Below are 16,620 nucleotides of genomic sequence, written 5' to 3' on the forward strand. Positions count from 1 at the left end.
CATCCTACTGCAGTGAATGGAGATTTGGCTGGGTGCCAAGTTCTCCGACCTTCCTACAGTGGGAGCGTGGCATGAACAGACAGTAAGATCGTGCCCTCTGACTTCTACCATGCGCAAAAGAACAGGGCCAGAATTCTCTGGCCGTTCACACCGGTGGGACTCTCTGGTCCCGCCAGCAGCGCACACTCCCACCTGCAGGTTTCCTGGCGGTGTGGGTTGACATCAATGGGAATTCCCATTGACAGCAGTGGGACCGCTAGCAAACAATGAGCCAAGTTCCGCTGGCGGGAAATATACGACTGGGAGGCCGGAGAATCTCGCCCCAGATCTGCAGGTTTGGACCTCTTGATTCCCAAAGCAAGACATATTTGGCAGAGGTGAGCATCGCACTTAGCAGTTGAACGATGTGCATTTATATAGCGCCTTGTACGTAATGAAACATCCCAAGGTACCTCACAGGAACATTAGAACACAAAATATAACACCAAGCCACAGAGGAGATATTGGGGCAGATGACCGAAAGCTTTCCAAAGAGAGCAATTTTTTCAGGATTGTTCTAAAGGAGACGGAGACAGAGAGGTGGAGAGGAATAGGGAGGGAATTCCAGAGCTTAGACCGTTGAAGATACAGCTGTTATTGGTGGAGAGATTAAAATTGGAGATGCTCAAGAGGCCAGAGTTAGAGGTGCTGGGGAGATTACACAGATATGGAGGGATTTGCATGGCGGGATTTGAAAATCAGGATGAGAATTTTTAAACTGAGGTGCTGTTTAACTGGCAGACAATGTTGTTCAATGAAGACAGGGGGATAGGGGAAATGGGACTTGGTGCAAACACAGAGCAAGAATAATGCTAATCTCAGCAAAAGCTGAATGAAAAGAGGCACGAGAATCTGAACCTGACAGATACCAACTTTTCCAGCTGACACAAACTTACACTTCGTTCATTGCAATTAAGCAGTTTACCTGTAAATAATATAACTCATCTTTTAAAACAGAAAAGTTATCAGTGTACATTTACAATGTACAAAAATACAGATTAAGTTTTTTTGTAATGTGTGGAGTTTGCACAATCTCCCCGTGTCTGCGTGGATTTCCCCCTTATTGCTTTTTTTAGTATTCTTTGCTGGTTTTTGAATTCTGTAAGAAGTTTTACAACACCAGGTTAAAGTCCAACAGGTTTATTTGGTAGCAAAAGCCACACAAGCTTTCGGCGCCCCAAGCCCCTTCTTCAGGTGAGTGGGAATTCCCACTCACCTGAAGAAGGGGCTTGGGGCTCCGAAAGCTTGTGTGGCTTTTGCTACCAAATAAACCTATTGGACTTTAACCTGGTGTTGTAAAACTTCTTACTGTGTTTACCCCAGTCCAATGCCGGCATCTCCACATTTTGAATCCTGACCAATCTTCTGACCTCCCACTAATCTTCACAGAATTGTAGACTTTTTCTTCCATGTTAATACTATATTTAACTTCCTCAGTTGCCCATGGCTTTTTGTTAAATGGAAGCAAAGAACGATTCGCATTTATAAAGTGCCCCATCCCTAGGACACCCTCCAAAGGTTCTTTACACCCTTTGAGGTGTAATCATTTTTTCTGTCAGCCAATTTGAACATAGTGAGAAAATGAGAAGGTGCCGCTATCAGATAGAGAGAGGAGAACAAAGATGAGGGACACATTAGGTAATAGCAGGTACAAATAGACATAAAATGAGATGACAGAGATCCCACCAAAACAGGTTGGCGTCTTAAACTGATGGCAAAGAGAGAATGCAAAACAAAAAAGTGTGACATGCACAACTACAGTGTTAAAAAAAATTATGACATTTACTTTCAAAAATCCGAACACAAGCTGCAGGATAGTTGGAAAACGGTAACTAATAAAACAAACATTCACCACAAGCAGCTGACAATTTGCAAAGTATATCTGTGACTTGCACCTTAAAAACTGACAGTGATGTCATCAGACACTAACATGCCCAGGGACATAATCTCAAGTCAGGAAGCGGAGATCAAAATACCCCTGATTAAAATTAAGTAATAATTTTTGAATCAGAGTTTCTATCATTTCACATCAACATTCCAGCTCATGATACTACAGTTTGTGGTTGGCATAGCAATAATACATATGCAGCTCCTTTTAAATACATGCAAATGTTATGCTCAGTTCCTGAGTCACTATGTTCATTCCGCTAGGAACTCTATTGTGACAAGATCCTCGGTGTATGTAGACTGTACAATACCTTTTAATCAAAATCTTTTCTCATCTTCATGACTCATTGTTCCACATCCTTGCCTTTTGAGTGAAAATATTGGGCAACAGGAGGGAGAAGAGGGGAGGGATGGTGTGAGTTCAGTGAAAAGCAGTTGTTATGACTGAAGACAGCAATTAAACTTGCGACAATATTGTGCCTTTGAGAAATGTGTATTGGTCAGATTTCTTGTGCAGGGTCTGTTCTATGCACTCGAGCCATTATGTATATGGCTGACATCCTCTATTGTTACTGCAGCAGTATAATTTGCTAGAATATTTGCTTTAATCTAGACTAATGCTGTTTTGTTATTTTTAGTGTTCTCCTGAATTTGCAGAGCAGGGCTTGATTAAGTTGATTAATAGGTAAGGTCATATGACTGGGTATAGCTAGGCTTTCACAGAGAATTCAAGGCAGTCTGCTTTTTGGGATCTTTAGAGAGGTTGCTTCCTCTACATCTCTTGCTCTGTCTGAAGTGGAGACTGGAATCTGCCAAGAAATAAGTCTTTCCTCTGAGATTCTACTGTTTGGGGGTGGAGCTCTCTCTGGACATTGCTGCACGAGAATTAGAAAAACAGAGGTCTGTCTGGATCACTCTCCAGAGTGAGTCAAAAGGCTGGAAATCTAGCACCACATAACCGTGTTTGGTTTCTGTGCTAACTGATTCTAAAGAAGGGATTTATGTTTATGTGGGGATACTGCTAAAGTGGAACATTAGAGATAGCTAGCTGTTAAGAATTATACTTTGTCATGTTTAAGTATTTTAATTGGTAAAAGTTATGCTAGTTCTTTGTTATATTATAGCTGTGTTATTAAATAAGGTTTGTTTTGATGAAAGCTTCCTAGTGGGTCACTTGAATCATATTTGGAGTGAAACACCTTATGCTCACCCTAATGCCAAAATCAAATGTAAAAATTAGGGTGTAGGCTAACTTCGTAAAATATTATGGAGTTTCTGGCCTGGTCCTTAACAAACTCAAGAGCAACAACAAAGCAACCAGACCCGCAAGCTTATGTTGCATTGTATACTCCAGCATGGTTCTCTCATTCACAGGATAACACTGGTAAAGGAGTTCACAATGCGACGACTTTTCATTTCCTTCTCCACAGTGCTGGGGCATGCAGTGGACAGTCATTAAACATACAGACTATAATGAGAGTCTGTGAGGGCTCAGCTACACGGGTAGGAATTGGGAGTATTCAGCAAGACAATCAGTAGCATTGCAGTTGTGTCATGAGCAGATTGCTCCTGTGTAAAAGTTGCTGCCCACTCTTGTCCTTATCCAGCTGTCCTCCTCTGGACCACATGACTAACTCTTGATGGAAATATCAGCTATCATGCAGTGACAGTGCCATTCCATCCCAAAGGAATTGTAGAGGGTACCTCTACTTAGGATTCCTCACAAATATCCAGAGACTGTAATGTCTGTAAACTATCAATAAGAAGTCTCAACACCAGGTTAACGTCCAGCAGGTTTATTTGGAATCACGAGCTTTCGGAGCACTGCTCCATCATCAGGTGAGCGGGTGATGAAGGAGCAGCGCTCCGAAAGCTCATGATTCCAAATAAACCTGTTGGACTTTAACCTGGTGTTGTGAGACGTCTTACTGTGCCCACCCCAGTCCAACACCAGCATCGCCACATTATTGCTATCAATAAGGAATAGGTAAATAATTTCAGAGAAACTGCTCTTAATCTACTTCAAATAAATGCCAACAATGTAAATGTACAGTTGCACCGTTATGCAACAATTGTTCATTTAAAACAAAATGTTTTACCCAACAGGATTTATGAGTGATATTGACGTGTTTTGGATGAAAAGAATATTCAACTGAATTGTCCTGTCAGTCTAACTATTGTGAAGGGGCAGAGCAATGGAATGTGGAGGGGGTGGTGATGCAGGCTCACTTATTTCAGAACGGATGGTCAGAGTTTGGGAGCAGACAGTTTGGACACAATGGTGTAACTATGGCATTGCATTCCAGTGACATCACTGAAGAGGAATTGGGTTTAAAGCTGCACTTAACAGACATGAACTGAATGAAAGATTAAGACAACAAGATTGCCTTGAACCAGCAGTTGAATATGATAAACAGAAGAGAGACTGAGAAGCACCAGTAGGTGCTAAGATACCAATATGACACGAGGGAACTAAGCCTCCTCTAATTTATGCAGTGTTAATTATTTCATTAGGTCTTAATCAAATTTATAATAGATTTATTTTTAACATCCCAGCATCAAATTTCTGCAGAATTAAAAGGTTTGCATTCATCACCTGTGTACCCACTCACCTGATGAAGGAGCAGCGCTCCAAAAGCTCATGATTCCAAATAAACCTGTTGGACTTTAACCTGATGTTGTGAGACTTCTTACTGTGTCCACCCCAGTCCAACGCCGGCACCTCCACATCCTGTGTACCTGGTGTCACTTTTATCTCTTACAATTTTTGTTTAAAAAAATAACAGCCCGCAAATCAACACAGTGTACAATATGTCCACGAGAGCTTTTCAAACTATCGGATCCTTACATCCTGACTTCTTCATTAACAAAATGTCCAGCAAGCATTTAGATTGTACTGCTTCAAACACATCAAGTATACTTATCATGTGTATATCCTCATCTGTACATGCGAGAATTCCTAAAATTGCAGCAATGCAGTTACACAAATGGGATTCAGGTAATGAAATGTAAGCCCTCTGTAATATATGCACTTTAACAACAGGACAACGAAATACAGTTTGCGACCTTAGTACCCTATTCAACTCTAAGCCAAGATTCTGGCTCCACATGTTCCCTCTCATAAAGGTGACTCACTTTCACCTCTGTAACATTGCCTGCCTTCACCCAACCTCCTGTTGAAAAGCCTCTGCCATTTGCCACTATCAGATACAAGTGTCACAGTGGCCTCCACGTCTGGCTCCCATTCATCCACTTCTATAAACTTCAGCTCATCCAACACTCTGCCACCCACACCTTATCATGGCCAAGTCCCTCCTGGCTTTGCTCACCATCATTAACCAACCCCAAGTCCCACAACAGCTCCAAGTTACAATTCTCATCCTAAATCTCTTCCGAGGTGCGCACCTTCCCAACTCTATAGTCTCCTACAGCACTGCAGCATCCAGCCTGCGGGCCATGAGCTCTTCATTTCAAAACTGCATTTTGTCCATCGCTCCACCCACCCCTGTCATTTCATTAAGCCATTGGTTGCTGGGATCCCATCTAGAGTTCCCTCCTAAAACCAATCCACTTCTCCACCTTTCCTCCTGAAGACTCTTCTTAAAATCCACCTCTTTAACCAAGCTTATGGTTCCCCCTTTGAATATCTCCTCTGGCTCAGCATCAATAGTTTTTAGTGCCTGTGAATCTTCTTGGAACATTTTAGTCCATGTTAAAGGCAGCATCTAAATACAAGTAGTTGTTTTGATCAAAAACATGGCCAGAGCATCAGAAGATGGCCCGACACCGAGTTCCTGGTTTTAACAATATGCAACTTTTCTCAGGCTCATCTTTCATAACAGCAGAATCATGGAGAAATCAATATATTGACGCAATGTCTCTCTTACTGAAGGAAATCTCCTTTATCTTCTACGCAATCTTACTCAAGAGTCAAGAGAAGCCCGATGAGTTCCGGGGAGAGCGAGGGCAATGAGCATTTTCAATGCCTGGATGGTACTTTGAGAGAGAAACTTGCTCCCTCTGCCACCCATACCCGCAACTCCCCCCAAACCAACCCTGTGTACTCAACTGACTCTTATTCTATTGATCTGCTCTGTCAGACCATCAGCTAAGCAACAAAGGTGAAACCACCTCTCACAACTCCCCCACTGTTGCTAAATTATCAGACTGCTTACCCAACATCCAATACTGGATGGGCAGAAATTTCCTCTAATTAAATGATGGGAAGCTGTTGTTTTCATTCCCCACTCCAAACTCTGTTCCTTAGCTACCAATTCCATCCGTCTCCCTGACAACAGTCCAAGCTTACACCCAAGCTGTTTTCAAACCAGGAGAAGAGTGCTTGACTTTAAGTTTAAAGTTTATTTATTAGTGCTACAAGTAGGCTTACATTAACACTGCAATTAAGTTACTGTGAAAATCCCCTAGTTGTCACATTCCGGCATCTGTTCGGGTACACTGAGGGAGAATTTAGCATGGCCAATGCATCTAACCAGCACATCTTTTGGACAGTGGGGGGGAAACCGGAGCACCCAGAGGAAACCCATGCAGACACAGGGAGAATGTGCAGACTCCGCACAGACAGTGACACAAGCCGCGAATCAAACCCGCGTCCCTGGTGCCGGGTAAGATACTTCTTAAAATCTCTCTCTTCGGGCAAGCTTCTGCTCCCAATAAAAAAGATACACAAGATAAGAATACACGAGTGGAATTCTTCCAAGTCCCCATCTGGGGTAGTGGAGGGGGGGGTGCGATTTGATGGCAATCGTGGGGTAGGATATGGTGGGAGGCCCAGAAACCATGCCAGTGTGAATTTACAGTGGGATTCTCCACTGGTGCCCGCCATGGCAGGTCATAAATCCTGCCAGAGGCCAGCATTTGCATCGCATTAATGGGATGCAGATGGGAAGACCCGAACCCCTCAGATTCCCTCAATGATGGCAGGAAAACATGGCATGAAACACATTTGGAACAACATGGCGTACAGATATCGGGGCTCACCCCTGAACAATGCCTGGGGCTGATTACGGAATTTGGGATGGAGGCAGCTCGCAACTCTGGAACACCACAGCAGTGGTTCGGGGTTGCATCTGCAGGTGGACCTTCCAGGTTAGGTGTCCTGGAGGGGGTCCATCTTCCAACCTCAGGATGTCCCTGGAAATCCATCCATCTTCCTTCTCAGGAAGTCATCCAACTTTCTTCAACAGTGGGTCAGTAATGTTGGGCACCTTTTAAATATGGCGCCCAGGCGTGATGGCAGACTATGCGCCATCCAGGACTGTCTGCTACCAAATATGGCATAAGACACCCAGTTGCATAATTAAGGAAGTAGGGGCTGGAAAATTTGGCGTGTTTTCCCGCCAGCCTCCACAACGAGAAATGCTCCACATTCCCATCCCCGCCGTGGGATGTAATCCCGAAATGGGGGAATTCCACTCATGGTATAAGTGATAACATATTAGCATGGATAAATTTTGGTTATCTAATAGGGAGCAGAGAGTAGGGGTAAATGGGCACTTTTTCAGATTAATAAGCTGTAACTAGTGGAGTGCCACAGGGATCAGTTGTGGGCTCTCAACTTTTTGCAATCTGTACCAATAACTTAGATGAAGGGAAATAAATGTATGTTAGTTAAATTTGCCGATGACACCAAGATAGGTAAGAAAATAAGTTGTCAAGAGGAGGTAGAGAGTCTGCAAAGGGATATATTTTAGGTTAAAGTGAGTGGGCAAAAGTTTGAGTATAACGTAGGTAAATGTGAACTTGTCCACTTTGGCAGGAAGAATAGAATAGCAATATACTATTTAAATCGAGAAAGATTGCTGAGCTCGACAGTACAGAAGGATTTGGGTATCCTCGTAGATGAATCACAAAGTTAGTATGCAGATACAGCAAGTGATCAGAATGACAAATGAAATGTTGATATTTATTGCAAGAGAAATGGAATATAAAAGTAGAGAAGTTTTACTGCAGCTGTACAGGGCATTGGTATCTGAAGTACAGTGTACAGTTCTGATCACCTAATTTGAAAAAGGATACAAATGCTTTAGAAGCAGTCCACTTGACTCATTCCTGGGATGAAAGGCTTATCTCATGAAAAAATGTTGAACAGATTGGGCCTATTGTTAGGGCACCAGATCAGAAACCCCGAGGTATATTATGAAGCCAGACTAGACCCCAACAATTATTCTATTTTGCCATTGTGAGGATAAGATGTTTCACTCTAGGTGCGATTCTACTGACAAACTAGGGAACTTTTATCAAAGCAACACAGTTTAACTATAACAAATGAATTAGCTTAACCTATAGCAGTTGAACAATGCTTGAATATGACAAGAAACAATTCTTAACTGCTAATTTAGCACTATATTTTTCTTATAGACTTAAACCCCTCTTTATAATTAGTTATTAAAACAGATATGCTTGCTTTCACTAGGGTTAACAGCCCTAAAGCTTTCTGAAAACTTCTGGAGAGAGAGGGAGAGAGAGCTTTCTCTGCCTCCCAGCTCCAGGCAGCAACTGATATTTGTTTAAAAATGAAAATGAAACTATTTTTTCCTGCAAGCTTAGCTCCTCCCATTAACCACATGGCTTTGTCACTGTCAATCAACCTAATAAAAACTCACATGACTCTGCATACTTAGTATAAAGTTCCAGGAGAATTTAAGTAAACAAAAAGGTCCATTAATTCTACAAAGTAACATCTTCCGAGCTAAAGGCTGTTATTATCCTGCTCTCAGCACTTGAGCTGCATGTTTTCCCAGAAGTCTCCAGAAACATAAAATATGTTCATAGCACAATATACACTATACGCATTGGAGTTTAGAAGAATAAGTGGTGATCTTATTGAAACATACAATATCCTGAGGCGACTTGATAGAATGGATAACCAGATGACATTTCCTCTTGTGAGGGAGACTAAAACTAGGGGACATAATTTAAGAATAAAAGAGGTCTCCATTTTAAGACAGAGTGGCATGGTGGCACAGTGGTTAGCACTGCTGCCTCACAGTGCCAGGGACCTAGGTTCAATCCTGGCTTGGGTCACTGTCTGTGTGGAGTTTGTACATTCTCCCAGTGTCTGCGTGGGTTTCCCCCGGTTTCCTCCCACAGTCCAAAGATGTGCGGGTTAGGTGGATTGGCCATGCTAAACTGCCCCTTAGTGTCGGGGGACTAGCTAGGGTAAATGCATGGAGATTTGGGGATAGGGCCTGGGTGGGATTGTGGTCGGTGCAGACTTGATGGGCCGAATGGCCTCCTTCTGCACTGTAGGATTCTATGATTCGTCTGTGAGATGAGGAGCATTTTTATCTCCCAGGTTATTAATCTGTGGAATTCTCCAATAAATAGTTCAGACTGGGTCTTCAAACTTATTCAAGGTTGAGTTAGACTGATTTTTGTTAGACAAGGAAGTTAAGGGTTACGAGGGGCAGATGGGAAAGTAAAGCTGAGACAACAATCAGATCAGTCACACCAGGTCAACCATAATCTTACTGAATGGTGGAACAGGCTCAAAGGGCCGAATGGCCTACTCCAGCTACTAAGTCCTATGTTCCTCATATCTCCTTTTGTGGCTTAGTGTCACACTGTTTTATAATGTTTCTGTGAAGCATCTGGGACATTTCAATCTATTAAAGGCACTATATAATTGTAATCATGTAATTGTTGATAAAAATCAATCTGACTGGAACTGGAGCAGGAAGGAGGGAGGCAGTTGTCTAATGGCACCTCTGTCACTGCGAATGGAACCAGTTCAGATCTGTGTGAGGATAAATTAAAACTAAGCAAAAAAGGTCTCTAAGAATCCAATTTCTTCCACTCTTTAAACTCCCGTTTGCAACTCTAAACATAGCACCAGATTTCCCATAAAACAGAACATTTCCTGGAATGCTGTCCTCATGACATTTTTCTAGATGCTATTTTGAATTTAAGCAACTCTACATCTGGACTAAATACACATCAAGCTGCATTTTTGATGACGACTGCACAAGACTCATATTCTATCCATATGTACATTTAAGACCATAAGATGTAGGAGCAGGAGTAGGCCATTTGGCCCATCATGTCTACTCTGCCATTCAATGAGATCATGGCTGATGTGATATGATAATCCTCAATTCCACTTTCCCCCCTTATCCCCTTAACCTTTGATTCCCTTCCTGATTACAGGTTTGTCTATCTCAGCTTTGAACTTGGTTAACAACCCAGCCAGTACAGCCCTTTGTGGTAAAGACTTCCACAGATTCAATACCCTCAGAGAAGAAATTCCTCCTCATCCCGATCTTCAATGGGCAAGCCATTACTCTGAGATTATGCCCTATGGTCCTAGACTCTCCCACAAGAGGAAACAACCTCTCAGTAGCTACCCTGTTAAGAACATAAGAACATAAGAAATAGGAGCAGGAGTAGGCCATCTAGCCCCTCGAGCCTGCCCCGCCATTCAATAAGATCATGGCTGATCTGACGTGGATCAGTACCACTTACCCGCCTGATCCCCATAACCCTTAATTCCCTTACCGATCAGGAATCCATCCATCCGCGCTTTAAACATATTCAGCGAGGTAGCCTCCACCACCTCAGTGGGCAGAGAATTCCAGAGATTCACCACCCTCTGGGAGAAGAAGTTCCTCCTCAACTCTGTCTTAAACCGACCCCCCTTTATTTTGAGGCTGTGTCCTCTAGTTTTAACTTCCTTACTAAGTGGAAAGAATCTCTCCGCCTCCACCCTATCCAGCCCCCGCATTATCTTATAAGTCTCCATAAGATCCCCCCTCATCCTTCTAAACTCCAACGAGTACAAACCCAATCTCCTCAGCCTCTCCTCATAATCCAAACCCCTCATCTCCGGTATCAACCTGGTGAACCTTCTCTGCACTCCCTCCAATGCCAATATATCCTTCCTCATATAAGGGGACCAATACTGCACACAGTATTCCAGCTGCGGCCTCACCAATGCCCTGTACAGGTGCATCAAGACATCCCTGCTTTTATATTCTATCCCCTTCGCAATATAGGCCAACATCCCATTTGCCTTCTTGATCACCTGTTGTACCTGCAGACTGGGCTTTTGCGTCTCATGCACAAGGACCCCCAGGTCCCTTTGCACGGTAGCATGTTTTAATTTGTTTCCATTGAGATAGTAATCCCATTTGTTATTATTTCCTCCAAAGTGTATAACCTCGCATTTATCAACGTTATACTCCATTTGCCATATCCTCGCCCACTCACTCAGCCTGTCCAAATCTCTCTGCAGATCTTCTCCGTCCTCCACACGATTCACTTTTCCACTTATCTTTGTGTCGTCTGCAAACTTCGTTACCCTACACTCCGTCCCCTCCTCCAGATCATCTATATAAATGGTAAATAGTTGCGGCCCGAGTACCGATCCCTGCGGCACGCCACTAGTTACCTTCCTCCAACCGGAAAAACACCCATTTATTCCGACTCTTTGCTTCCTGTCGGATAGCCAGTCCCCAATCCACTTTAACACACTACCCCCAACTCCGTGTGCCCTAATCTTCTTCAGTAGCCTTTTATGGGGCACCTTATCAAACGCCTTTTGGAAATCCAAAAACACCGCATCCACCGGTTCTCCTCCATCAACCGCCCTAGTCACATCTTCATAAAAATCCAACATGTTCGTCAAGCACGACTTTCCCCTCATGAATCCATGCTGCGTCTGATTGATCGAACCATTTCTATCCAGATGCCCTGCTATCTCCTCTTTAATAATGGATTCCAGCATTTTCCCTACTACAGACGTTAAGCTGACCGGCCTATAGTTACCCGCCTTTTGTCTCCTTCCTTTTTTAAACAGCGGCGTAACATTAGCCGTTTTCCAATCAACCGGCACTACCCCAGAATGTTAAGCCCCCTAAGAATCCTATATGTCTCAATAAGATTTAAAATAAATGACATGTATTCTTTTCTTGTGTAATTTAACTTCAAGCTGTTTTGAAGAGGGAGGCCAATCACATTACAAGCTTTATGATATTTGACATCATAGTAATTTTGGAGAAATTCTAGAATTGTCTATTAAATATTAAATCACTGACCATTACTACTCCTGGTTTCAGAGGGACATAATAAGATCTGTACCCTGATCATGTAATAAATCCATCTGAGAAAAGTGGTCACATCCATCATATCACTGCGAATATCAACACTAGAAATTAAGATAAATATTAACGAAAGAAGGAATTTATTTCATTTGTAAAAATAGCCATATCTTTTGTACACTGGTTTTGTGTCAGTAGTTGCAAATCCAAAGCTGGAGCAACATTCATATATAGAATAAATGGTCTGTCCTTCCTTCCCACATGTGCATTGGTCACATGCCATCCTGTCTTCTCACGGCTAACATGACCAAAGGGGCATTATCCCAAGACACTGAAATGTCAGATGAATGGTCTATATTACTGGCCAAATGGCATTTCTGATTCACTGATCAAAAACATACGTGTGTAATGGCTGAAACTTGGTGGAATATTATCAGCTGATCTAAGAAGTGCAGGAGAATAAGGTTAACCAAGTCACATCAGCTGAAACCAAAATAAAAAATGCTGGAAAATCTCAGCAGGTCTGGCAGCATCTGGAAGGAGAGAAAAGAGCTGATGTTGCGAATCCAGATGACCCTTTGGCAAAGCCCCCTTCATATCAGCTGAGTCCACAGCAAAATGAAACAATCTGAAAGTATCTTTGCAGTTTCTCCACAGTAGGTACAATGAGAGATGTTGCAAGCCAATTTTGAAAGTTATTTCATCCTCTGATTCACTGCCCTCTCTCTTGTCCCCAACCACAATTTCTTTTATTTCCAACACCTGAGAAGCAGGTGAGCCTCAATGCTGGTCTTGATCGGGGTACTTGGAGGCACACATCTGTCAGCTGATAGTGAATCACCTCCTGGTTTAATCTTTCTCCCCATGTTGAGTCTCTCTGCGCCACATCAAACCCAGTGGCTGAATGAAGTGGGAAGAATCAAACATCCGTCCCGCTGCTCAACAATGCCAGACATCCAGTCTTCCCACACGCTGAACTCAACACTTGTTTCCGTTTTTGTAAAAAGCAGCTTGGAATTGCTCAAGTATACAATAAATTAGTACAATGCCCTCTTGACATTAGAAAGCTTCAAACTGAAGCATTAGCAGACAAAAAAAAATCCCTCTGCTCTCTCATTATTATCAGCCTGAATCAGCGATGGATCTGAGCAGCAGCAATTTCTCCACAGGAGATAAGTTTCCTCAAACTAAAACTGCGATCATATGGAGTTCAATACAATCTCTCAAAGAGGCAAGAAAATAAATAAGACAGTAAAGAAACACGGGATTGTCAAACATATCAGCTAGAAATCAAATGCCAAAAGTCAGAATCTGCTCTAAATGAATGAATTGTGACACAAGTGTACCTTTAAGAAATGTTTTTGTTTTCAATCATGTTCTCTGCAGTTTGTAAGCTGGCCTTTTGGTTTCATTGTGGCACCAGCTGTCTGCTAGAAGTCCTTTTATTGCTGCTTCAATTACTTAAATGAGCTTTTGTTTATTTTTACTCTGTGCTTCAGGTACCTTCTGGGATTTTACGACCTTTTGCATTGTGAGGGGGAAGATTGATTGACAAGGTGGTCCCTTCCCAGAAGAATCCAAGGATTCATTTTCAGTTTTGGTTTTAGAGTCAGAAGCTGTCCTGGTTGTCAAGTGGCAGCAGGTTTTCTCTCTCTCGCTCTGGGATTATACATTCTGCTGGCTCGCTGGCAGCAAGTCTCCTTGCCTTCCTGGAGTAAAAATTCTGCTGTTGGTGGTTTGCTAGCTAGTGACTAGATTCTCTCTCTCCCTTTTGTTTTGGGAAGCTGTTCTATGTGTGCATCAAGAGAGCTGCAGCATCTAACCAAAGGACTGAGTTCCTGCATCAAATGAGCATTTGTATTTTCTGTGTTAAACCTGTGACAAGGGTTTTTTTATGGGATTGGTTTGGTTAGAATGGTATTTAGCTGTTAAGATTTATACAATATCATGGTTTTTTTGTTTGTAATTGGTAAACATTATTGTTAATTTTCTTTCTATACATGTTAACTGTATTCTTAAATGAACTTTGTTTGATTAAAGCTCCCGAGTGGGTCATTTGAATCATGCCTGAAGTGAAACATCTCATACTTATCGTAGCCAAATTCAAATTGCAAAATTTATGATACAGGCGGACTTCATAAAACACTTGAGTTTCTGACCTGAATTATAACGGAATTAATTAAACTATAATTTCTCTGCCCTACATCGGGTTTTAAACACAACCAACAAAGATTTGAACCATTGAACAGCCAGGTTAGCACCTATGCCAGGACTATTCACTCAGTCACCGTACTCTCTAACTAACAAATACAAGTCAACACTGCGAGCAATGGCAGTCCAATTTTACCTCCGTCCCTCTCTCTATCCCACCTCAAAGAGCTTCATAGTTAGTTGCAATCATCTCACAAGCCCAACTCTCACCAACACACTGCCATTACCAAAGGAATAATTTATTCCTGCCTAGGTTATTTCCTTCAGTTAGGATCTTACCTCCTGTACCAGATTAAAAACCATGTTTTGCAAGAACATCTACTTACCAAATGATAATCATCTTATTAGATATTACATAGAACAATCCCACTTGCCAGTTAGCAGAGATGGTCATGCTGTTTCCTTCACATTTATGACAGTAATGGTGAAATGCCATCCATTTCTGATAAAATAATCTTTTCAAAATATTATTCGAAAAGTTATTCACCTGGGTCACCCCAACCTTGCATAAGCTCTATGGTTTTAATAACTTTGCGCTCCTGCCTCATATTGAATAGTCCCAAATTTCAGCAAATTGTGGTTACTTACGTGGGGCTTGCCTGCGGCTGCTCGAAAACCTCCTTCGACAACTTCAATCCCCGGCTTTTTTTCTTACCTGTTAAGACATAAACCACAGACAGGATTTTGAGCTGGCGTCCTGCACCTTTACTGAGGTGGAATCATAACTTCATAAATGTCCTATTTGGCAAAGTTGACTACTTTCTTTGCAGAAATCATAGACACAGCACAGAAGGCCATTCGAACCATTCTGTCTATAAAGGTAAAGTCGTCATAGTCCCAGATGACCATTGGCTGCTCTCCCCTTTGGTGAGGGGGGGGGGGAAGCTGACTGGTGGCAATTTAACCTGAGGATCATCACACCTCAGGCAAGGGGCAGGTTGAGAAGACAGGTCTTCAACAATAACCTCAGCTGGCACGAGAATTGCACCCACATGCTTGCCGTTACTCTGCATCACAAATCAACTGGTACAAGCTCTTTGAAAGAGTTATGCACTTCATCCCATTCCTCCCCATCCCCTTAATTTCCCAGAGCCCTGCAAATTTTCCCTTTCAAGTATTTATACAATTTGGTTTTGAAAATTACAATTAAATCTGCTTCCACCAATCTTTCAGGCGATGCATTCCAGAATTCCTTAGTTTTTTTTAGCCAATTATCTGAAATCTGTGTCTCCTGGGTACTACCTCTCCTGCAAAGGGTAACATATTTATTCTATCAAATCCCTTTATAATTTGGACACCTCCTATTAAATTTTCTTTTAACCATTTCTGTTTCTGGTCCTCCATGCCAACACTATGGTTAAGAAAGCCCACCAATGCCTCTACTTTCTCAGGAGGCTAAGGAAATTTGGCATGTCTGCTAAGACTCTCATCAACTTTTACAGCTGCACCATAGAAAGCATCCTTTCTGGCTGATATCACAGCTTGGTATGGCTCCTGCTCTGTCCAAGACCACAAGAAATCATAAAGAGTTATGAACGAAGCCCAGTCCATCACACAACCAGCCTCCCATCCACTGACACTGTCGACACTTCCCGCTGCCTCAGAAAAGCAGCCAGCATAATCAAGGACCACACGCACCCTGGACATGCTCTCTTCCACCTTCTTCCATCGGGAAAATGATTCAAAAGTCTGAGGTTACATACCAACTAACTCAAGAACAGCTTCTTCCCTGCTGCCATCAGACTTTTGAATGGACCTACCTACCTTAGATTAAGTTGATCCTTCTCTACACCTTAGCTATTAGTGTAACACTACATTCTGCACCCTCTTCTTTCTTTCTCTATGAACGGTACGCTTTGTCTGTATAGCGCGCAATACTTTTACACATGACAATAACAAAACAAATCAAAAATTCAAGAACAATCCCAGTTTCTTCAGGTCCATCCTATCCCTTAGAATGGAAAAATAACATTTCCTGCTTGTGTGAAGTAGATAAGGTGGGCAAATGATTATTAGTCTCAGCGTAAGCACTTTCCTACCTTTCCGTGAATCATGTAGGGAGTGAGAAGAGGGAAGAAAATTCAAATGGGTCAAATGCAAAAGCCTGACCACCCACCAAAAGCTTCTCATCACAGCTCCATTCCAGTCTGGACATTATAACCTTTACAGCAATTCTCAAGGTCATGGCTGTATTAGAGGCATTTAAACATCAGAAATGAAATAATTCACCAGTGGCAATTTTAACGTAGGAATGACCTTCCAGTGATAAAACCTCATCCAAGTATTAAACAAAAATGAGAGATGGGAGAGGGGGGGAGTTGAAAGTGATCATTGACATAAGTGTTGCACCAATTCAGTTAAGGCAATTAGTATCATGTTTATGCATGTTGCGTGCGTGTGCAGTATGTGTGCGTGCATGGCAGGG

At 42.3% G+C, this 16,620-nt stretch overlaps 1 protein-coding gene across 1 annotated transcript in view; it reads right to left on the minus strand.

The window, feature by feature from the left end:
• map2k6 (mitogen-activated protein kinase kinase 6) overlaps nt 1-16,620 on the minus strand; it is a 113,623-nt gene that overhangs the window by 72,983 nt on the left and 24,020 nt on the right. The window contains exon 2 of the mRNA XM_078225662.1: nt 14,784-14,845. Within this exon, the coding sequence (XP_078081788.1) occupies nt 14,784-14,845 (62 nt within the window). The remainder of the gene's footprint in view (nt 1-14,783; nt 14,846-16,620) is intronic.

The sequence above is a fragment of the Mustelus asterias genome, chromosome 12 (assembly GCF_964213995.1).
Source record: "Mustelus asterias chromosome 12, sMusAst1.hap1.1, whole genome shotgun sequence".
Lineage (NCBI taxonomy): Eukaryota > Metazoa > Chordata > Chondrichthyes > Carcharhiniformes > Triakidae > Mustelus > Mustelus asterias.